This window comes from Neophocaena asiaeorientalis, unplaced genomic scaffold (genome assembly GCF_003031525.2).
Source record: "Neophocaena asiaeorientalis asiaeorientalis breed wild unplaced genomic scaffold, Neophocaena_asiaeorientalis_V1.1 scaffold116, whole genome shotgun sequence".
Taxonomy (NCBI): domain Eukaryota; kingdom Metazoa; phylum Chordata; class Mammalia; order Artiodactyla; family Phocoenidae; genus Neophocaena; species Neophocaena asiaeorientalis.
Window position 1 is genome coordinate 7,143,372 of NW_020174561.1, and position 24,533 is coordinate 7,167,904.

Consider the following 24,533-nt stretch of genomic DNA (forward strand, 5'->3'; position numbering starts at 1 on the left):
GCGGCACAGGAAGCAGTCCTTCAGTTGGACCAGGATGTCCCTGGAGGTCCTAACTGCCCCACCTCCCTCTCCACCTTGGCCCTCTGGCTCGCAGGCCCCTCTGGCCAGGTAGGTCCTCCCCGCAGTGCTGGAGTCAAAGCCAGCTAGAGACCGGAAGTGGGCCAAAGATCAGAACCTGTGTGGGTGGCTTTTCCCAGTTGCCTAGCAACGCCCAGGGCCTCTGGCACCTGAGGTTGGGACCCAGCCCCCCGGTTGCCCAGATACACATTCTTCAGTCAAGATCTTAGATTAACTGCTAACACTCTCAGTCTTCCTATTAGATCCAGCATCTTTGGGTAGAAACCTATCAACTTTCTTACAAATACCCCTTTCCCTTCAAGGATAGACCTAGTAGCCTGAACTCTTACAAACCAAGATTTACCTTCCTCCTGGTAGAGATGAACCTCCTCCAGTGATCTTGCCTCCAGCCTACTCCCTGCCTCTCACCAACATGGTTCACAAGGCGCAACTCGCTTTTAACAATAACTGAGATCCCTTCATAATCTCAATTTCAAACATACTTTTGAATACCATCTCTCATATTTTAGCTCAGTCTCTCGTCACAAAACTCCAAAAATCCTTCTAACTCATTGCACCTACAGTCCATTAATTCTGCCACATTTCACTGACCTTGACCACCCCACTCTGTTCTCACTTCCCTACTTAAGTAGGTTAAATTCCATGGTTAATCATTATCACTCTCGTGCATATACCTTCAGCATGTTTCCCCCCATTCCTTTTCTTACTTGTCCACCTAAACCACAGAGCTGGTTAAATCTAAAACTCCCATCTAAACATGTCTGCCCTAAGCCACTGGTTGTGACTAAAGGAAAAAACAAATCCATGCTGTCTTTTCTCACTTTCAGTTCATGAAAACCCACCTGAAATGGATTGGTATGCTTCCCAGCCATCCTTAGATACTTGCCTGATCCATTCACACTTATACTTTCCTTGAACACTTCATATATTCTCTCTCTTCGAACTCATTCTCAGCTGATGACCTGGCTTCCTGATCCATTGAGAAAAGTGAGTTAATCAGAAGAGAAATTCTGCAGGCTACCAGGACATCTACCCACCTACCGACACCTTGCCAAAAAATATTTTACCTTCTCTCTTGTTCATGTTGATATCCATGTTCTAGCAAAGGCCAGCACTTTGCTTACTAGAAGCCCATCCTCTGTATTGCTTCAGCAACCCCCATCCCCTGCTTTCTCATGTGTCTTTAAAGTTTCCCTCTCCGATGACATTCTTATTAACATAAATACATGCTAGTGTTTGTCCATCCTAAAACAAACAAACTGACCCACCTTCCTCTGCAACCATTGCCTCATTTCTCTCCTTTACGGCAAAAAGACTTAGAATTGTCTATAATCTTGTAATCTCTGTCTACATTCTTCTGTTCTCACTTAAGTTCCCATCATTACCCTGTTTTCCCATTTCTCTCAATCCACACTGCTTTAAGTACGATTGACCATGATCTCCAATTGCCATTTCTCAGTTTTCATGTTAATCATGTTAATCTATTGCTTGCTCCTTGGAACACTTTCTTCACTTGGCTTCCAAGACATCATGCTTCCCTGGTTTCATTCCTTCCCTCCTAACCATTCCTCTTCAGTCTATTTCGGAGAGCCCCAGGATCAGTCCATCATTAGCTTCATTTTCCCCCCAAATCCTTGGAGTCATCCTTGAATCTTATCTTTTACACCTACATTTAAACTGCCAGCAAATTCTGTCAATTCTAACTACAGAATATATCCAGAATCCATTTGATTTCTTCCCCGATCCATATTCCCTTCTGGGTGATCTCATTCAGTCCCATGGCTTTAACACCATCTATGCAATGTCAACTCCAAATCTGGAAGTTCCAGTCTGGTTCCCTTCCCTGAACTCCGGACTGGTATATCCAGTTGTCTATAGACTCTATAGGCATCTCGTGCTTAACATGTCTCAGCTGACATCCTGACATTCCAATCTGTCACTGTCTTTCTTACTTAAGAGCAGGTAACTCCATTCTTCATGTTGCTCAGGTCAAAAGTTTTAGTGTCATCCTTGACTTCCTTCTTTTTCAAAGGCCACATCTAATCAGTTAGCAAAACCTGCATGCAGTACTTCCAAATACATAGAGAATTTGACCACTGATATCACTGTAGTCCAGGCCAACATCATCTCTCTCATTTGCATTACTTGACCAAAAAAAAATTAGCTGTGTTAGAACTGGGACAAGAACTGATAAGCTTCAGGACTTCAGGACCCCTCCTGTCATATCACACTACCTCTGGTTAATTTTATGAGCTGCACCGCCTTCAATTCATGATGACCTGAGAATAATTTTTCACTTATATGCTAATATAAAGCTAGTGCAGCTCAGAAATTTGAAATGTATAGATAATTATATGCTAATTTTATACAATTATTGTTAATAGAATAATGAGCTGCTGTCTCTTCTATTATCAGACACATGAGTATTATGTAATATGGTTAGTACCTTGTAAGAGTATTAAAAGAGCAATGTTATTTATCACATTTTTTCCCTAAATAACAATTCCCATGTAATTTCTCAGGAAAAATAATAAAAGAGATCCCAGTATGCTTCATCTCAAACATAGCTATGCAGTTAAAACTTCTCAGTGGATTTTCTGTTGGTGTTCCTGCTAAAGATACAGAAAGTAGGCTTATGAAAGTTTTGATAATGAAAGAGCTATTTAAAGATCAATATGTAAATTTCATTGCTAGTTTTTCTTTCTTGAAATTCTAAATTTGTGGTTATTTAAGAATGTAATTGTTAAAGTCTAAAATAATAATGTCTGAAGGGAAATTTCTTTAGTTTCAAAAGTTCACTAAGTTCATTAAACCCATATGGTGCCTTTGTACAAATTAGGAAGTAATTATGTATGTCATTTGTTCCTCTATAATTACAAATAAATTGGACTTGTTATAAAATGGGTTTATTATTTTTACAACAAATTATTTCTAATGATTATTAAGTCATAATCATTTATAATAAATGGCATAGTGATTTATTTGTAAGAAAAGCACCTGTTTTTAAACTGGGACTTTAAACAAACAGAAAACAATACAAACTGCAATAAGAAATGTCAGGTTTAGGGCTTCCCTGGTGGTGCAGTGGTTAAGAATCTGCCTGCCAATGCAGGGGACACGGGTTCGAGCCCTGGTCTCAGAAGCTCCCACCTGCCACAGAGCAACTAAGCCCATGCACCACAACTACTGAGCCCGTGTGCCACAACTATTGAAGCCCGTGCGCCTAGAGCCCTGCTCCACGACAAGAGAAGCCACCGCAATGAGAAGCCTGTGTGCCACAACGAAGAGCAGGCCCTGCTCACCATAACTAGAGAAAGCCCACGCGCAGCAACAGAGACCCAAAGCAGCCAAAAAAAAAAAAAAAAAAAAAAAAAAAATCAGGTTTAGATGATGTACACTAATACCAACAAGATATTACATTTTAATTTACTTTTGCAATCAGTATAGAAATTATTAAAGCAATTCTTTATTGAGAACCACAAGTTATATGTGGCTGCATTAACAATTATTGACCTTTCTCTTTCATAATTTGAAGAGAATGTTTTGTTCCCCTTAGAACAAAATACTTTTCTACTATTTGTTGGCTAATCATTATGATTTACTTCTTAATCAATTTAGACTGCCATAACAAATTACCATAGACTGGGTAGCTTAAACAACAAACATTTTTTATCACAATTCCAGAGGCTGGAAGTCTCAGATCAGGGTGCCTGCATGGTTAGGTTCTTGGTGAGGGCCCTCTTCCTGGTTTACTTGCTATGTCCTCATATGGCTGAAAGAGCTAGCTGTCTCTGGCCTTTTCGTATAAAGGCACTAATCCCATTCAGGAGGGCTCCCATGACTCAATTACTTCCCAAAGGCCCCACCTCCAAATATCATCACATTGGAATTAGGGTTTCAACACATGAATTTTGGAGGGACACAAGCATCCAGTCCATAACATTTACTAATTTTGTTAGAACAAGATACTTTATTGCCATCAGCCAGAAGAGTTATATTTGTATAATAAATGTACCAAGAGCCCATCTCTGGACCTAACTCAAAGTTTTAACAGAAGTACAAAAATATGTCACAAAGACAAAAATGCTGCAATGAAAATGGTGCCTCTTAGAAGTGGTAACTTGTGCAGTGCATGACCTGAACAACTGTATGAAGCCACCATTAGTTTAGTCTCAATTTTGTAGATCTTCTATACATCAGGCATTTTACTAGGTGTCAAAAATACAAGCATGAGTTAGATGTAGTTCTGATTGTCATGGTACTCACTATAGAGTAGAGTTGATTTCTATAGTTTTTCAAAAATCCTTTCTAAGGAAAACATAATTTTCATTCATTCATTTATTTACTCAAATGATTCTTGTGTCTTTTAAGTATACTGGTATTTCTCTAATATTGGAGCATAAAAAAGTCTTTTTCTTACCTCAATATACACTTAAAATTATTTGTGTTGTATTTCCATATGTTTCTACTTTGAGGGTAGTATCTACATTGTCTAAGTTTGATCTTTATATTCAATTTTCAAGGCAGCTAAGTCATGCGACAACATTCTGTAATAGAAAGATCAGTGGGTAGCTTTTTAAATGGTTTTTTAAAATGCCAAGTTAATGGAAAAGGTTTTCTTTGTCCTTTGGCATAGGGCTCATCATAATGCCTTGCAAGCTGACAAAGCATGATGATGGAAAGGATTTAGAAAGTGACATCACACTGCACTGACTCTTTGGCCCATCCTGCTACCTAAGAGTCCAGCCTCTCTAGCACCAAGAAGAGAGAATCTCAAGAGGTCACCACTTAAAAACTAGAATCACAAACTCTTTCATTATCATCTCTTTATTGGAAAGAGAGTCAATATTGACGATAAATACTGTTTCAAATGCTCCTCACTGGTCCTCTTCCCTTGATAGATGAACCTGGATAATCTGTGCCACACAATCTAGTTTCTACAACTAGTTTCTCTAGCATGAAAAGTACTTTTTAAAAATGACACCTTTTTGGCTTACATGGTGCAAATAAGAATTTCTTCCACTAGGAGGGACACATGGTGCCTTACTCTGGTAGCTTGAATATGTTGATATCAACTGCTATTTGCATATCTGACAGGTTCCCCTCTGGCAGATTGCCACCACCTCCTCAATGATTCATCTTAAACTTACCTCATTAAGTATAACCTCCAATGAGAGTTAGTTCAGAGTAGGTAAGTTCTTAACATGGGACATTTTATTTGTTCCTCCAAGAGAGAGAAAACACCAAATAACCAAATTTGCAGAATTCAATTCACAAAGTAGATAAAATGGCTAGGGCTAAATGAGTTTACTAGCATCGTTCTGAGAAGAAAAATACAAAGTAAATACATTGGTGTCTTTTGTACTCCTCTCCCCTGGCAGCTGGAAAGTTTTTGAAAGGATCATTATCTCTTATCTGTTTTCTGTTACCCGCCATATTGCAAAGTATGGTGACTCTAGGCCTTATGATGGGGGCTTCATGCTATACTGAACAGTCTCTACCTACATTCCCTCCCTAGACTAAAGAATTATAGTGAAGTAAGTGTGCTGTCTTCTTACTGCCCCTAGGGAAAAAGGTCCAGAAAAATCATCATGCTGTTTAAATTTGTTATTCTGCAATTGCGATACCAATTCTGTGTCATGATGCCATTTTCTGATTTGACAGGGTTAGGTTAGGATTATGATAACTGTAATTCACTTCTAGGTATCATATTTTGTTAAATCACATTCTCTGACATATAATGATTGTGATGGTAGGGATGTGAGAGATTTTAATGCACTAATTGCCTACCAATAGTATAATCAATATTCACTCTGGAATATTCTTCAGGTGTGTTCCAAAGGGATACTTTGTGGCAAAGTGTAAGAGTATTATGTTCTTAATATTATCATGTATTTTTCTATTGCTGATTCAAATTCATTTTACTTTTTAGTAATGGAAGAGAGTTCTAAAGAAGACGTTAAACAGGTAGGACTTTATAGATTGATTCATCACTTTTTAAACATCTTTATTGGAGTATAATTGCTTTACCATGGTGTGTTAGTTTCTGCTTTATAACAAAGTGAATCAAGGTTTGAATAATAGTGGTGAGAGTAGGCAACCTTGTCTTGTTCCTGATCTTAGTGGAAATAGTTTCAGTTTTTCACCATTGAGGATGATGTTGGCTGTGGGTTTGTCATATATGGCCTTTATTATGTTGAGGTAAGTTCCCTCTATGGCTACTTTCTGGAGGGTTTTTACCATAAATGGGTGTTGAATTTTGTTGAAAGCTTTCTCTGCATCTATTGAGGTGATCATATGGTTTTTCTCCTTCAACTCATTACCTTTTAAATAGGGAAATGAAAAGCAATGGAACTAACATTTATTCAGTGTTTTACTCTGGTCTAGATACCATATTATGTGGTTAACTTACACTCTCTGCATAACCATCATATTAGCTTTGCAAGGTTGCCATGCTACCATTTTCTTCTTTTTATTAATTACAAAATTGCTGTTCAGGGAGATTGATTAATTGGCCCAAGATCCCATAGTTAAGAAGTGGCTGAACCATAATTTAATTCCAAGCCTGCTAGGCTCCCAAATCCATTCCTCTCCCCATAGTATCTTTGCATTAATAGTATCCAGATACAGGATCAAGTTAAGAGATACTTCGTGAAATCTGATTTAGCCATATGTTTGCTTTAAAACAATTTTTTTTTCCTGAAATACCTGATTGGGCCTAGAGTTTGTTCATTCTGTTTCATAGATAAAGTAGTAATCAGTACTTTGTTTTCATAAATGACAATGTGTTGTAACCCCTGAGATGTCTCTTACCCCCAACCCCTGCTCCTGGATTCTTTTCCTTTCAACATACTTCAAATATAGTAACAAGCTGGTACCATTTTCATTATATGGTATTTGTAAAGCCAGCAAATACTTTGTTTTCATAAATGACAATGTGTTGTAACCCGAGATGTCTCTTACCCCCAACCCCTGCTCCTGGATTCTTTTCCTTTCAACATACTTCAAATATAGTAACAAGCTGGTACCATTTTCATTATATGGTATTTGTAAAGCCAGCATATTGGGAAAAGAAAACTAAAAACAAAATGTTTACAGCATAATTGAAAATCACCCTTATGATGAGACAGAAGAAGCCACACCACAGAGCCGAAGGAGCACCAGAGTAGAAATAGTAAGATGGGATTTTGATCCTAGTTTTACCAATACTTGACCTGTGTCATTTCTGGCAAGTAATACATTTATAAAATAAAAGGATGTTTAAAAAAGAAAGATGTACAAAAAAGATGGAAGTAAAAGGGCATAACAAAAAATCAGTACAAAAATTGGATGCTTTTTTAATGCTAAACCTAAGAAAAGATCTGAAAGATGTCTTAAAGAATAGTCCTCTCCTTGTCCATTCACCACATGATGATAGTAGGCAGCAGATGGTATACTGTTAACCAATGACAGAAGACTGCTGGTCAAGTCCTAGTTTGCCTTTATCTTTAGTGTTATGCAACCTACATAGACTCTGCAATCCTAAAACAGAAAAAAAGGTTGGGAAAATGATTCATATGAATTATATCCACTTAAAAAGTCAGTTTCTAGTTACTTTAAATGAACTCAAGCCCCATAAGTTATCATAGAGTTCTGAAAGAATTTGATGAAACAACTCATGACCTTGGACAGTAAATTTCTGAGTCAAGATGGCTTGCTTGAGGTGCTACATAGATAGATATGTTTCACAAGGACAAGAGACTTGTTAATATTGTTCCCTGGAATATCCACAGCTTTGAGCAATTATCTAGCATGCATTAATAGCTTGAGACAAGTCCCTGACAAAATTGCAAAATCTATTTTTTAAAGTCTGTGGACACATAGAAAAGAAAGCAGTGATCACTAGGAGGCAGCATCAATGCACAGAGACCAGCTATGCTCATGTCATCTAGCTTCCCCATTACAGAGAGGAGTGAAGATCACATCAAGCATTTGACCAAATTCACACGAATAATCCCTGTAAACAAGATGGAGGATAAGGACTAAATATCTTGCAATTAAATGAATTTGTAGCTGGTTTAATGAGAGCACTGTGCTGTTTAATGAATCAGTATCAACATGGATGGAGGTAGCTCTGCCTTGTCAACATTCGTTTTTCAATCTTACATGTAAACAGAAAGTAATTTTTTAAATCAAATTTATCCATGACGTGGAAACTGAGAATAACAGCCCAAGTTTAAAAAAAAAAAAATTAGTAAGATAAAATTTAAACTGAGTAAAAGGAAATTTATAAAATGAAGAGGCCCCAGTTTACATGTGTTTTGAGTTTTCATTTTCATTCTGTCAAGAATATATGATTGCCATAAAACAAATTAATCTTACTGTAATGTTAAAATAATATAAACTTATTATACATACCTTCTATTTAACCTGAAATCCTCATAATTTATATACTCCAAACTCTTAGAGATATGATAGCAAGTGGGACTCTGTAAAACTAAAGTGGTAAGACCCATGTTTGTAACCTTTCCACATTGGTCTTTGAATACCTATAATAGCTGTTTACTGTTGTAGCCCACAAATCATACCGTTTTAAATGCAGTCTACTTTCACTTGCCACACCCTGGAAGATAGGTATTATCCCTGTCTTAAAGGTAAGGATTCTGAGGCATGACTGGGGATTCATCCAGGCATGACAAGTGCTAGGTCTTTTAGTAATTCCACCACACTTTCATTACTTAGCTTTGTATTGAGTATTCCTTTCTGATCCATTTCAGATCTACTGAACCACAATCAGTTAGAGTAGGGCCCCAGAGTACTTAAAGCATCTCAGGTAATCAAATGAAAATGGTCCACAACGCAGCTTTGGGAACTGCCTTAGATACCTAAGTATTTCCTTCAGGCTTCTGAGAGATACTTGACAGCAGAGATTTTGAGGTTATACTTGCTGCTGCTAGGCCATATTATATAAGGAGTACAAAAACCTGGTTGATTTAAGAGCCTGATATTCACAAGTATGACCTCCTGTAAGACACTTAACCCTGTTGAGCCTGTTTCCCCATACATAAAATGATCAGTATTGTAAGCACTTGGCATCATGCCTGGCACATCCTATGCCCTTGGTAAATGTTCCCTACTAATTTTGAAGGTGAAGGCCCAGAATACACTATACTGCCAGTTAAGGACTGCTTTTTAACTGTGGCTACTACACAAATAGGTTCACATGCCATTATGAAGGGACTGTATACTTTCTCATCCACATGGTAAATCTTTCATGTTACACATCTGAGAAAAATGTTGACATGGATAGCCTGCATTAGGTTAAAAATTTAGAATGACTTTATAAAGGTATTAAACAGATGTTTAAGTAAAGCAAATATTAATAAAAGATTACCTTCGTTTTAAACAGAGAGTATCTTTTCAGTTAAAAAGAAACAAATTAAGTCCTTTTTGCAGTTAATTGCCCTTTACAAAAAACTTTAGTGAAAATATTTTGCCAAGAATAATTTCTTTGATTCATTATTAAGTTGGGTTTAGTGTCTGAGTCACAAAGCACAGAGGTAATTGCAAGTTAAAATTGATTTTAGCCTTTTTTATAAATAAGAAATTGATTACAGAATAAAGTCTCATTAAAGAATATAAAAGACTTGACACTACATATTAATCAAGTTGCCACTCATAATTGTGGCTCCCTTACAATGCTCATGAAAAACAAAATCCAACCTGAATGGGTTATGAGCATAAAGAGCCTACCGTGTGCACCCAGGAATGAAGAATTCCATGTACCATTTGGTGTATTTTCATGCATTTCCCCCACCAACCATTAATAAAGACATCCAATTCATATTCTGGAAATGATTTTTCTGGCATCAATAAGGAAAATACATCTTGACAAGGCATTTTAGATTTCAGAAGGAGAATACATCATATTAGAAACTCATTACTGTGAGGGAGAGGGACTATGGTTTGTTTACTGGTTCATGTGTAATTTGTGTTAGATCAACTATGTTGAGAAAGCATCTGATTCTGGACATCATTTATACTTAGAATACATTTCACTTAGCAATTGAATGATCTATATTCCTTATTTGACTCTTGGAATTAGTTTACCAATTTAAAATACATTATTTATTTAAACAGAACACCTGGTTTACAGTCCCTAATTAAAGTGGCCTGTTTGCTTTACCCACTTTGCATTATTTTCTTATTACTAAATTGATCGTAAAACCTTATACTACAAAAGCCAAATATTTATGAATAGCCAGTACTACCTAGCCTTCCTCTAATCCTCCCAGAGACAACCCTAAACATCAGAACATCAGCCAAGTTATTCTGGGTAATGGTGCTTGATGACCAAAACTATCTCAACAGTTCTCTCCTTACAAGTCTTATTTTTGTAAAAATGTGAAGATATTTTCCTCTGGAAAATGTTCTAGTTGTGAACCAAAAAACTGCCATGTTTAATAAGTAGGGTTTTCAATAGTAAAAAATATGATGAAACCCACCTCTGAACTCTGAAAGGATCCATTCCAGAAGCCCTTTTCAGAATTTATACAAATTAGCCATCATCTCTTCTTATTGAGCTTGTATTTTTCATTTTGAGCAAAGGGACAGCAACTATGGTCTACTGGCCAAATCCAGCCTGCCACCTGTTATTGTAAATGAAGTTTTATTGGAACCCAGCCACGGCTATTCGTCATGTATTATCTATGGCTATTTTCATGCTACAAAACAGATTTGAGTAGCTGTGACAGAGACCATATGGCCCTCAAAGCTTAAAATATTTACTATCTGCATCTTTACGAAAGAAGCTTGCCAACTCCTATTTTAAACACTTTCATTAAAAAAACGAAAAAGAAACTATTGAAATTTTGTTTGAATTACAAGAATGTAAATATTTTTCTATTGTTATCACAATGTTACACACTTTGGCCTACATATGACTTGATGAGAATTTTTGTGGACTAGCCCGGATATCTAAACACTGCTTATAGCATTATTTCTATGGATTCTTGAAAAAGTATACACAACCAATTGTACAAGGGAGTTTTAGAAAATAGCCTATTTGTAGATGAGGGGCATTTATCTACTTAATTGATTCACTACAATAATCAACCAAAGAATAGGCCTGACATGCTTGGAGAAAACAGGTTTACTTCTTTTGAAATCAGGTTTATGGAACTAGGGAGTCATGAAAAGTTGTTGACAATAATAGCAAGCACTGCCTCAATATAAACTTAAGATTTATTTACTCACGTTTATAAATAACAAAAAACTCCTTTAATACTAGAAATTCCCCAATTCTTAAAGGATAAGATGGCTTTTAAGACCACATGGAATCAATTTTTTCAGGTAATATATAACTTTGTTGGCATTTTTCCTTTTCTCAACCAAACACACTTTTACCCACACTTCTAAAGTGCTAGGGAGCCACCAGGGCAGTGTGATAAATGGGGATGGTTCAGATAACTGCACAAGACAAGATTTACCTTCCTGGGACTTTCTTAAAAATCAGGGACAGAAACATATGTATCCTGCACTATTGATGGTATTTGTATGCTTAATTTATATAATACTTGAATTCCTCTTTTCAACTAGTTTTCCATAAATATTAAAATAGCAGAATGTCTTTTCTAAAAGTTCTCAAAATAATCATTAGATTTTTATACTATTTAATAGAAAAATAAAACCAAGCTACCAAATGTATGATTTAGGCCAAAAAGAAAAGTTTTTTCCAAGAAAATGTAGAAATATTTTAATTTACATATCATATTACAATGAATCAATATGGAGTCAAAATCCACAATTACACTTTCATAAAAATTCTGCCCATCATCCTCAGAATAATCAGTTTCTGTACAAAGATTTACAGATGTCCAATATATGTAGTTTATCCTTAGTGTGCTACAGAGTTCAGAGGTTCTGCTCGAATATTCCCCAAATCAAGTGCAGAATCTGTCTCTTCATCAATTTCTCCAATGACTGCACTGTAATTGTTTAAGGGAAAAAAAAATCAGTTAAAACAATCTCATTTCTGATTAAAACTGAGAGAAGACAGTATAAAAGAACTACTACTTAAGGTGAAAAACAAACATTTTCATAAGGTTGTGAATTGTACTTTTAAAGTCACAAAACCCAAATAAATTGAAGGCAACATTGTTACAGGAACGAATATTAAAGAAGAGACTGCATATAGTGTGACTGGATCACGAGTCTTTATTTGAGTAACTTCAATGAACTAAATCCATCAGTGGTACATATAAAATCTATTAGTTTCCCTTTCACGATTTCTCAGTTGACTCAATTTAAATCCAACACCAAAAAGAAGTACAACTCTTCACACATAAAGATAATAATAGAACAGATACTTAGGTATCTAACAAATGATTTTTTGTTGTGATTGGCAAGGGTTAAAGCCAACAAATTTTGCCTTGATTCAACACTAACGTAACACCTATAACATTATTTTCACTAATACCATGCTAGGTAACCAAGCCATGGCTCTCTAGCTGGATACAGTCATTGTTACATCCAGACCATGGGACATGTATGAAACATTATTACATAAAAAATTCGTTGTTTAAATTTGTTTGGTTTTAATGAAAGTAAATTCTATAGACAAATGTTATACAGAATTTGCCCGATTTTGCTTTAAACTGTATACAGTCTTCAGTTCTCTAATAAATGGGAAGTACCAAACTTTAGGAGAATATATTAAGTTTTCTCAATACGAAACATATCAAGATCTTAATTCCATCATTAAAAATTTAGTATCATTTAAAATCCTTATGGAAGACAGTGGAGTGCTGGAAAATGTTTTAAAACTAGCTCTCCAAGGAAAAGGAGGAGGCTGATTTGCAGTGTTGACTGCTATCCATAGTGCAGATACCCCCACTATGGCCAATTTCAAGCTACCAAAAAGACATCAACAAACCAGCTTGCAAAATTCCCGAAAATATAAAAATCTGCTTCCGTGAGCCAGTACAAGCTGGCTCCAGCATACCACTGTGTCTATAGCAATGTTTAAAATTTTTTTTAATTGAAGTTCAAAAAAAAATTTTTTTTTAAATTAAAGTAGGAGAAATCGTCTTAAAATCAATTATTATGCAGAGCCCCAATATAAACAATCAGTGCTGTTCTGGTCAGGAGACCTGGGCCCCACCTGCTTCGCCTTTACAGATCACTTCACCTAAATATTATCTCTACAGAATATTTTATAAACCTCTGATTAAAGATCAAATGATTTATACATCTAAAGGTGATTTTCTTAAGACAAACAAATAAAATGAGTAAAGTATTCCTTTATCTTCCATATCCTACTTGTCCAAAAGAATAATCTGAGATGCTAATACATCTTTTGCTGCCTTCCAGCCATGTTTTAATTTTAAACAGTACTCACTAGAAAACTGATTCAACACTCTTCTAGCCTCTATAATTGCACTAATACAGAAGCTGCTAGCCACATGTGACTATTAAAATTAATTACAATTAAATAAAATCTAAAATTCAGTTGTTCAGTCACACCAGCTACTTTTCAAGTACTCGACGGCCACACACACAGCTAGTACCTACCATAGTGGACAATGCAGATATCCAACATTTCCATCATCCCCAAAAGTTGTATTGGACAGTACTGTTCTACACTGTTGCACTTTTCTTAAATTGCTACCACTAAAATATATCTTCTCAAACTGCCATATCAATGTCACAAGTTAACTGAGGCCACAACATAAACATGGGACATCTTAAGTAAGCCAATTATACTAAAAAATTAGAAGAAAAAAGTAAGTAATGGATAAATACAGCTATGTTATAAAGCATTATTTAAAACTGTTCACACAAGAGATTTCAAAGACATTTTCAAACCCTAGCCTGGGCCCTGGAGGTGTATTTATGTTCCTCTGGAATTAGGGGTACTTTGGAAGAACATTTTAAGAAGCCTCTCCAATGAAGTATTCAGTGTAAGGCAGGGCTCTTTCTGGACCCTATCCAGGCTACTTAACTATTAGAAATATGGACAAATCTCAGTAGATAGAAACCTCTTCTCCATATAGCAAGGCAGTACACCTATAGTATATTTAACTTGCCTTTAAAAAAGACATATTTTACTTACACATTATCACCTCTCACGATGTATAAACCTAGTACCACTTGTTCTACTCCCTGTGAAGAGCTGAACACTCGTTCATGGCTTTCATCCAAAATCAAATTAATGGTCTGGTCAAAACCTTTCAGTGTTCCCTGTAAAGAAAACATTTAAGAGAAAAAGACAAATATTCTTGTTTACCTGAATGTGTTAATTCAATGACACCATTTTAGTTGTGAGGTACTCCAAGAGAAGTACCTATTTTAAATATATATAAGTTCTCTATAAAATACAATACCTCTTTATGATCAACAGGCACCAAACTTACCTCTTGGTTTTTTAAGAGGGGCAGCGGGGAACCCACCACGCTTCTGATTAGTGCGCAGAGTTGTTGAGAATTACAAAGGACACCTATGTACTAGTTTATTTCCAAGGAAGTAGCATAAAAGCCCAGGTAGTCCAGGAGCTAATATTCTAAAGATACAAACTAAAACAAGGGAAACTTAAGGGAAATAGTCCTCTACACAGCAGCTATAGCAATGTAACAGTATCACTTCATGTTACATGCTAGTAAACATGCTGCACACATTATCTCAATTAATCTCTACCCTTTGTGGTAGATACTACAAACATTCCCACTTCAGACAAGAAAATCTGAGGCACAGAGAAGTGATCCCTCAAGGTTTCATGGGCAGAAATTAGCAGAGCTAGAATTCAAACCATGAAAAGCTTGCTTCAAAGCCAGACCACTAAACTTCTATATTATACTACTATGAACAAGCAAATATAATCTACCACTTTTCAGAGATTCAAATCAGTACACAAACTTCAACTGGTAGTAATAACTAAGGCTTAATGAGTACTTAGTATCTGCCAAAGTGTTTGATGGGCCTCAAACACTTGAAGGATATATTCAGAGAAAATTTTATGAAGAATCGTGGTTCTTAAAAAAGGAAGACATGGGCCTATTACAACATGGTAACTCAGATGCTATTCAAGTTTCTGAAAAACATCAATTTACATTGGTTTTGGTTGGTTAAATTTCTCATTAAAGTTTCATGTTTTAAAATTCAAGATATATAAAATTAGAGTGAAATAAAATGTTAGCTAGGAAGAGAAATATTAGTTAATGTTAGGAAGAGAAACAAAATATGGAGTATTTACTATACTGAACTAGCAAAGAGTTGTTACCACATCCATACATAGCCTCTTGGCTTCATTTTACATGCAACTATTCTATAAAGTGAACCATGTGTGAAAGAAATACACAACTACTGAACTTTAGTACTCAAAAATGCTCTTTTAGTACTTAAAAATGCTCTTTTTAAATGGCTTTCCTTCTTCTATAAAATTAAAGTAATTTTCCAATTTATCATCTATCCTGTTAACAAAAACAAGAAAATTTAAAATTGAGGTTTTTACAAAATAAAAAACTATTTACAAATATTTGTTAATAGCAATAGGCTTCTAAGATGAGATTAAAATATTTCAAAATGTCCTCATTTTTTGACTCAATACAATGTGAAGTACCTTAAAAACAAAACCAAAAACATGATTGTTCTCTTGATTAAGAGGGAAGCAAGGCAACTGGCCTTAGCTTTTGGAGTCAAATTCAATTTAAATCCCAGTTTGGTTCTGCCACTTATATCCACATGACTCTGGGAAAGTAACTCACTTTTTCTGAGCTAGGCTCCTAACCTAGAATGCAGGGTTAATTCTTTTTCACAGAGCTGTACCGAGATTAAGTGAGATAACACGTAACATGCCTGGTACATGACATATGTTTAATAAATGGCAAAGTCTGACACTTTGGTAATCGTCACTTAGGGATCCACTGAGAAAAAAATCACAAGGATTAAAAACAAAACAAACAAAAACAGAACTGCAGAATGGGAAAATAAAAGACTAAACTATAGGAATTAGATAGGCAATAGAGAAAGTTTAGCAGCCTTAAAACTTTATGGAAACTTTTTGGAACAATCATATGAATTATAAACGAAGAAATTAAGTAGCCCAAAATCATGGGATAAATTCCTCAGATCAAGGAGAGAATCCAAGATTTTTCTGGAATTAAAATGGGATACTGTGATAAAAGGACAAATGAGATGAAATAAATTTATTCATTCATCATAATTCATTCTACAAAAAAACAAGAGATCATACAACCTAAGAATATCTGAAGAATATCAACACCATACAAGTCTTAAATGTTCATTATTTTATAGATGTAGTATCTAAATCTTAAAAAAGTTTCTAAGAACCATACACAAAATTTCCAAAAAATTATATGATTCTGGTAGTGGTTGTCAGAACACTGAATGGGGGAGGAAATAAAAGATGGAGGAGGAAGATAAATATTTTAAAATACAGGCAGATATCTGCAGACTAGACTAGAAGTTCTCTGAGGGCAGAATCTATTACCCATCCTAGCTTCTAGAAGGCTTGTATGTAACTTACAATGTTTATTAATGAAAAAAAATATGGATCGGCAGCTATTTATCAAAGAGATAAAGACCTGAATCATAAGAAAACTGCAATGCAGGTGTACTGTGGTGCCTACTCATTAGAGATCAGAGGTTGTACATAAAAATTAACAACCAGTAAGTCTACAAGAAAGCAGAGAATGAATATGCCAAATACTTACCACAATCATTCTCCCATCAGAAGTAATGACAGCAACAGTTCCTGATAACTGAATCAAGGAAAGCATATCTCAGCGCATGTAAACTGAAAACTTAAAATCTGGTAAGGAAATGGTTTAAATTACTAGGAAAAAGGTAACAGAATTAAGATACAACTATTCAACACACCCACATTTACAACATAAAAACTTTATGTTCTTCAATTTGGTGTGATATTTACACAATTTAAAAAAGGGAAAAAACAGAAAAAGCATCCCTTTGTGTGTGTGGTCAGTGTATTCTATCTTAAAACAGCTGGGGTATTTGGTACTCTTTTCTTATTGGGGAATACTGCCAATTTGACAGTTGAGCAAGATATTTCTCCCTTTCTTATACCTATTTCTTTATCTCTAAAACGAAAATTGGATCGTTGCTAAACTAATCAATGTTGAATGATTTCAAGCACGTTAAGACACTGTCTTCCAGGACCTGGCTTCTGGAATTCAAAAGAAAAGAAGCTATATTCAATGTCACAGGTACCAATATGCTTGCATCATTAAAAGCCTTTGGCATTTCACTTTTGTCCCAAATTTGTACATGAGAGCACAATGCAGAGTTCCGTTCCTAGACTTTAAAACGGTAACAGCTGTATAGGGTAATTCACATGGGCTTTTTAAAGTTATTTGTCCCTCAAAACGATCCATTACAAATAGCAAGCATTATTTTAATTCCATCAACAAAGAAGTTGAGATTTCAAGTGGTAAAGGGGCAGATATTCAATTTTTGCACCATCTGTAAAGTTTTTGCTATCCTCGAACAACGAGCAAAGCCTATGAATAAAACAAACACATAGATTTACACGACCATCGCTGCCGCTAGTTAAACTGTTCCTCTTATTCCCAAACCTGAACGTATAGGCCCTAGGGAAACAGGAAGGATGAATCAATAGCTGATTTCTATAGAGACACGGAAAAGTTTGGAATAACCACGTTGGTGGGTTTTTTTTTTTTTTCAGATTAAAAATAAAAGACACCTTGGGCCCGTACAAGCGGCAGGTTCCAGCCCCAGGGGCGGGATTGGTGGGTCCCAGATCCTTAACCCCTGCACCCGCATACCGGCCCCCGCAGCTGCCGGGTATCGCAACTCCCGCCGATCCCGACCCCCTGCCTCTCCAGCACCGGTCCTCTCCGGTGCAGGCGCGGGACTCGCCACAGCACCAGCAAATGCCTGTGGTGGCCGGCTCGAGGATACGGTTGATGTAGTTCTCCAAGGCAGACGTCATGATGCTCGGCCCGGCAGCTGGCAACACAGCAGGACCGGCGACAAGAGGAGGTAAAACAGCCCGCCAGGAACTAGCGGCGGCTCCCGCCGACTGGCGGCAGCAAATACCGCGAGAGTACCGCACTGCTGCCTCCGCGAATCAGAGACTGAAAGAGCCCGGCCAACCATCCCCAAGAGGCTAAGCGACGACTAGTTTTAATGCGCGTGCGCAGTATATTTCGACTGTGTTTCTGGGCGGTGTTCTCGGAAGCCGAGAGGGACAAAGCGAGCAGGCTGTGGAAGAAAGGAAGAAGCCTTCGGAAGGTGGGGTAGTGGGGAGACGGTGGGCGAGCGGGCTTCATAGCGGAGTGGAAGGCCATGTGGCAGAAGTTACGAAGGGGAAATATTGAGAAAAGACGGGCAAGGCGGGAGACAACGGAATAAGGTGTTTTCGTCACACGTGAAATAGAGAGATGAGTGCTGTTCTGGTATGAAGTGTAGACGCGGGGAAGTGGAATCCCTAATTTCCTGCCACAGGGCCGAAAATTAACCTTCTAGAAGCTAAATGGCCTAGGGCAAAGTTGCACACGTTGTAACCATATGGTATATACGCCTGGAGAACACAGCAACAAAAAGCATGTTCGCACAGTTTGCATTTGCCTGTAAAAGTGCTCCATCGCGGAGGCGTTGTTACTCATTTATGTGAGAAACAATCCAAACAGAAAAGTGTGAGTCTCCCTTAGAAAACAGTCTTCCCTTTACCACGCCACAGCCTCCCTCCCTTCAGGGTGAAATTAGTAACTAAAAGGCCCGCAGGTCTGCTGCGCAGTCCTGGAAAGGACTGGTTCAGGAAGAGCCTTCTAAATAAGGACCAGACTGGGTTCTAGTCCAACACTGCTAACCATATCGTGTGGGTGTCCTTGCACAAGCAACGTCAACTCGTTTGGGCCTCAGTTTCCTTAGATCCTGCTACATTTATCATTTGGGGTATTTATATGTGTTAGAAAATGTCATTTATTTTACTGTGGTACCCTAACTTCAGAGGACTTGAAGTTAGGAAAAAATCTATGTACAAAATACCAGTGAGACTTATTTCCCCTTTGTACAAAATTGCCTTATGATTTCAGTTAGACTTGTGATTTCTTAACTGAAGAATTGAGGATTTGAAAACTCTTGCAATGTCAGCAGTTTTCTTCTGAAAAATCCAGCATATGTTTTCATTACAGCATACCCACAAAATTACCTACAGATCACTCCCAAATGTTTAATATTTTATATACGTAAACTTACTCTGACCTGTTCGAAACCACATGTAGTCAGGAATTAGGTGGTGCATGTCCCAGTTCTTTTTTTTTTTTTGGTGGGGGGGGTGGATGCTGGAGGGCAGGTAAATGAAAGTATCTTCCATAAATTAAAAAAATGAAGATATTGTGTGGTTTGCAAATGTTAGACATTGAACAAAAAACCAAAGTACTAATTAGTGATAAATGAGGTATCATTAGTAAGGAATTTTTAAAAAATAATGTGCCAAGTATTTAAAATCAATAACCCATGTAGTGTTTCATCTCTTAGAGTGTGTTTATATGTGAAAATGTTCATTTACATTATATAGTAACTTACAGAACTAATTTCATCATAATACAAGTTTATGACCTTGTGTGGTTTCCATTAAATTAATATACCAGATAAATGACAGATGTGCAGTGTTTATGGAGCATCACAAAATCTCTTCGGTTTGAAAATTTTTACATTCGTCTTAAAACTGTGTTTTCTGTAGTCACTAATGATCACAGATGTGGAGAGAGCCTATGGATAAAGAAAAGTCTTTAATAAGACAAAAATGAGTTACATCTGGATGCAAACATTACATATGTGATTTATCTAAATTAGCGTTGTGACCTTGGGAGTACACGGACATAGTGAGTTCAACACCTCATAATGGAAAATTAAGTTAAAGTTCCAACAGGGGGAAATGATATAATATAAACATCTGACAACTAAAAAGTTAAGTAGGGGTACCGTGAGATTTTGAGCTTAATTCAAAAATCTCTCAAAGCGCTACCCATACTCTGTCACTCTTTACTGAGGAGTAAAAGTATGCTGGAATGTTTTTTGTTTTATTAATGGAGCACTCATTTTATGCTATTAGTTCTGAATCAAAACTTTGAGCAGATAACTAAAATTTTTTATATTTAGTTCACTTATGATTGGCTCAGTATTTCATATATTTCCCAACCCACTCATGAATCTCTCTCTCATTAGTAATCCAACGGCACGTATCTAGAACAACAGCCAAGATTTATCAAAAATAGGGCAGAAAAGAGATGGGAAAGGGTAGAAAGGAGTTCCCTAGATATCTGACATTCCTGGAGTTACTTTCCATTAGTACAAGGGTCCCCAAACCCCTGGCCTGCGGTGCCGCTACCGGTCCAGGGCCTGTTAGGAACCGGGCCGCACAGCAGGAGGTGAGCTGTTGGTGGGCAAGCCAGCAAAGCTTCCTCTGCCGCTCCCCATGGCTCCCCCTCGCTCGCCTTACCGCTTGAATCACCCCTCCCCAACCCTTGGAAAAATTGTCCTCCCCGAAAACGGTCCCTGGTGCCAAAAAGTTTGGGGACCGCTGCATTAGTAGAAACCAAGGTATGTAAAGTGGATCTTTCTCTGGTTAATGGTTCTCCTGAGAAGCAGGGCATAACTCACCTCCCTTTGTATCCTGTATTCTTTCATTAACCTGAAGAATCATACTCATACTAGATTCTGAGGAAACTGAATTTGCACTTTACTGTGAATGGTTTATGGGGAAAAAAATGACGATAATTATTGGAAAATTAAAATACTGCTTTTAACCTAATTTGATATGAGCTTTTATTTTATTTTTATTGATTTGTATTCCTATAAGTTCCCAAAGTGTCAACCAATCAGCAGTATATATTGAATAGATCTTTTTAGGGTTCTCCAAGGCAGAAAAGGACATACATAAACCCTGGTATCTCCTTACAAGGAAATTCCTGAACAGGTACAGAGCTCTAATTATGAAATAGTGTATGGAAAAATAATAGATATCCCAAAATATAAAGAAAGGTAATTGATGTGGAAATATTAGTTCATTTAACTTTGTATAAATTACAAAGTGTTTTTCATATATTATGGGGGTTTTTTTCCTTTTAAGGTATTAAGACAGGCATTTTTAACACCATTTTTTAAGGGATGGGAAAAATTAAACTAACTTGCTAATTGAGAAGCAGTATAGGATTGTGATTAAGAACACTATCTCAGGAGCTAGCCTGTTTGGATTTGGATCCTGTGGGACTTTGAGTGGATTACTTAACCTTCTTGCCTCTGTTTTCTCATCTGTAAAATGGAGAAATGATGGTACTTACATCATCAAATTGTTGGAGGACTAAAAATGATTCTTGTAAAGCCTAGCATATAATAAGCACTCGATTCATGTCAGTTATTATTGCTCATGGACATAGATTACATCACAAGTAACCTTTTACTCAGTCCCAGAGCTTGTTCTACTACATTATTTTGCTCACTGCCTTTTTTTCTGATTGGATAAATTGAGCAGTGCACATTTTAATTGCTTAAGGAAGGGGAAGGTGGATATGTGTTAGAATCTTGGACATTTTATGAAAAAGGTAAGACTTAAATTGGGGCTTGAGAAAAAGTACAAATGCACTTTAGGAAAATTAATCTGACATTAATTATTTACAGTGGAGGTAGGAAGTGAGGATTAGAAGGCTAGCCAGACTCCAGGTGTGAGTTTCTGATTTGTAGCAGTAGGAATGGAAAGGCGGAAGACGTGATTCAAAGATAGTGGTTAAGAAAGGCAGGGAGGCAGACAGCAAATCACAGGCAGCAGTGATAGTGGTTGGTGAACTGGCAGAATGGCAAGAGTAGGGAGACCCAGGAAAAGACAGGGCTGCTTGTTAATAAAGTACATGGGGCCAAGCTGTAGAACTGCAGGTGTGACACATACTGTGCACCAGCCAGTGGTGAGGCCACCAGACACGCTGGGTTCACTAGCAGTGGCATACACTTTACCCTAAACATCTGGAGAACCAGTCTATCTCAGGAAGCCCACTGTGTCGTTTATAAAGGATAATGCATATTAATAAAATACTTACATATACTTGTATGCATTCTTTACATTATTTATATTTTGGAAACTTGAAACAGTAATATAAACATTTCAGCTACAATGTGACATGTACATTCCTGAAAATCCTCACATTCAAAAAAATAGCTCACTTAAAATAACAGACCTTAGGGAAAAAATAGGTCTGGCAAAGACCACTCAAACCCTGAACAACTGAACTAGAGCAGTGGTTCTCAAACTTTGCTGCTCATTGAAAACAGCTGGGGATCTCTGAAAACTACTGATGCCCTGGTTCCCACTCGCAGGCATTCTGAATTAAATGGTATGAAGAGAGCCTGGGCATCAGGATTCTAAAAGCTCCACAAGTGATGGTAACATGAGCAAAGTTTGGGAACCACTGGACAGCATTAACAGAGACAATAACGATCCAAATGAGAATAGCACATTTAAAAGGACATGTGAAATTCCTAACAAGAAATGCTATAGTAACTTAGAGAGTTTTACCTTTAAAAAAAGTTGAAGGTGGCTTGAAAAATGATGGTATATGGAAGAATTGACACTGCTGAGTGATGGAAGCAAGGGCAGGAGAGCATCATCCTCAGACGTTGCAGCTGTAAACTTTGCAGTTGTAAAATTTGCAGGAAATATAGAGTTGCCAGAGACAGATGGCTCTGACCCATTGTCTGTTGTTGCTTTTGTGCAGATCTAGAAGAAATGCAAAATAAGCACTATCAAAATGGAGCACATGGCTGAGCTAAACCGAGGGAAGAATAGGATGCCACACAGTGAACAGGTGTCATCTGGGTACTGTATTTCTCCAGACCAGGAGTGGTCGTGCAGTCAGCTGTGTGACTTTATATTCAGCTGTTGGTTCTTGGTAGCACAAGACATTAAAGTGCTAGGAAAAATATGTATGTACCACCCTGCTTTGTGCATTATTCCAATATTACTCCCCTGTTTAACAGTCACATGTGAGCTGATTCATATTACACCAGACAGTGCTGTAGCACAACAGACTTCTGATATTCCACTTCAGATCTGGACTTTGGTTAACCTGCCCCTATTTTACTTATCTCCTCCTGTGGTTGAGGTAGGCAGGTATTGTCACCTCTGACTTTGCCCTAAGAGGATGCTTGAATTCATACCGCTTGGGGCAGCTTTATTTAAATAGTATGTGAAGAGTACAGCTAATCCAGTGGAGCACCCAGACCTCAGCCTTTTCAATCTCTTTTGTGTGTTTGTGTGTGTAAATTACCATTTTTGTGTAATCACTATTGCAAAGCAGATTAAGCAGCATTGTTTTAAGCTGAGTGCTTGACTTGCTGTTTTTGTTATTTTTGCTTGTCTTTTAAAGATGAATGTCTTTAGCGGCTTGGATTGCAGTACAGATAAAATTTGTACTGTCCTTTTTACTGTGATTTTGGCGTGACAAACTTGGAAAATGATGTTGATGGCAGAAATTAATAAGTCTGTGATCTTCAACGTGAACTCACTCGTGACGGTATAATCCACACTGAAAGAACAGGTTTATTTAGACTTGTTGCAGATGTTATATTGCGAGAGATCAAAGCTAATTTATTGATATACTGAGGTTAGACTGTGAGGTATGAATAATGTGAGAAAGTACAGAAAGATAAATGGTGTGGTAGTGTGAAGTATATAAGAATTGTCTTGACAAAAACTAAGTTACCTTGAGTCACTAATGGAAAGCAGATGCCTGGAATTACATTAAAATATGTATGGAGTAAAAGAAAATCAAAGCTTTACCTTACTATTTCTGAAAAATTCTCATTTTATAAGTTTTGCCATTATTTGGTTTTATACATAAATAGAATTACACTCTCACCTCTACCATTTTTTTTTCTTTTTTCAAACCATGGATCTAGATTTTAAGAGCTGGAAGGAAATCTAGGAATTTCCAAGTCCACTTCTCTCATTTTGTAGATAGGAAACTGAGTCCCAAAGAAGCTGAGTGACTCTGAGGGTTACATAGCAGAGCCTACAGTGAAGGCCTCCTAGATTCTAGTTCAGTGCTCTTTACAGTAATTAGTAATAAAGTAACTTTTACTCACAAAACAAAATTTGAGTCTATATCTTCAGATCATCAGCCCATATCCATGGATATGTCATTGTCTGCCTTTGTAAGGCAGACTTTTTCAAAGATCAGAAGGAATTGATATCCAAGAATATACTCAAAGGCAGCTCGATATTTTTCAGATATCAGTACCTCTGGGAAGAATAGGAAAAGCAAATAGGATATTGTGGTAGGCAGAATAATGGCCCCCCAAGGATGTCTACATCCAAATTCCTGGAACCTGTGATTGTTACCTTATATGGCAAAAGGGATTTTGCAGATGTAATTAAGGTTAACGACCTTGGGGTGGGGAGAATATTCTGGATTATCTGGGTG

At 36.9% G+C, this 24,533-nt stretch overlaps 1 protein-coding gene across 1 annotated transcript; it reads right to left on the bottom strand.

The window, feature by feature from the left end:
- Positions 1-9,897: 9,897 nt before the first annotated feature.
- On the bottom strand, positions 9,898-18,141 carry LSM8 (LSM8 homolog, U6 small nuclear RNA associated). The gene is made up of 4 exons (XM_024757740.1): positions 18,016-18,141; positions 16,788-16,828; positions 14,171-14,298; positions 9,898-12,044 (listed from the first exon to the last, which is right to left on the bottom strand). Exons 1-4 carry the CDS (start codon positions 18,044-18,046, stop codon positions 11,954-11,956), a joined length of 291 nt encoding a protein of 96 aa, XP_024613508.1. The 5' UTR covers positions 18,047-18,141; the 3' UTR covers positions 9,898-11,953.
- Positions 18,142-24,533: the final 6,392 nt, after the last annotated feature.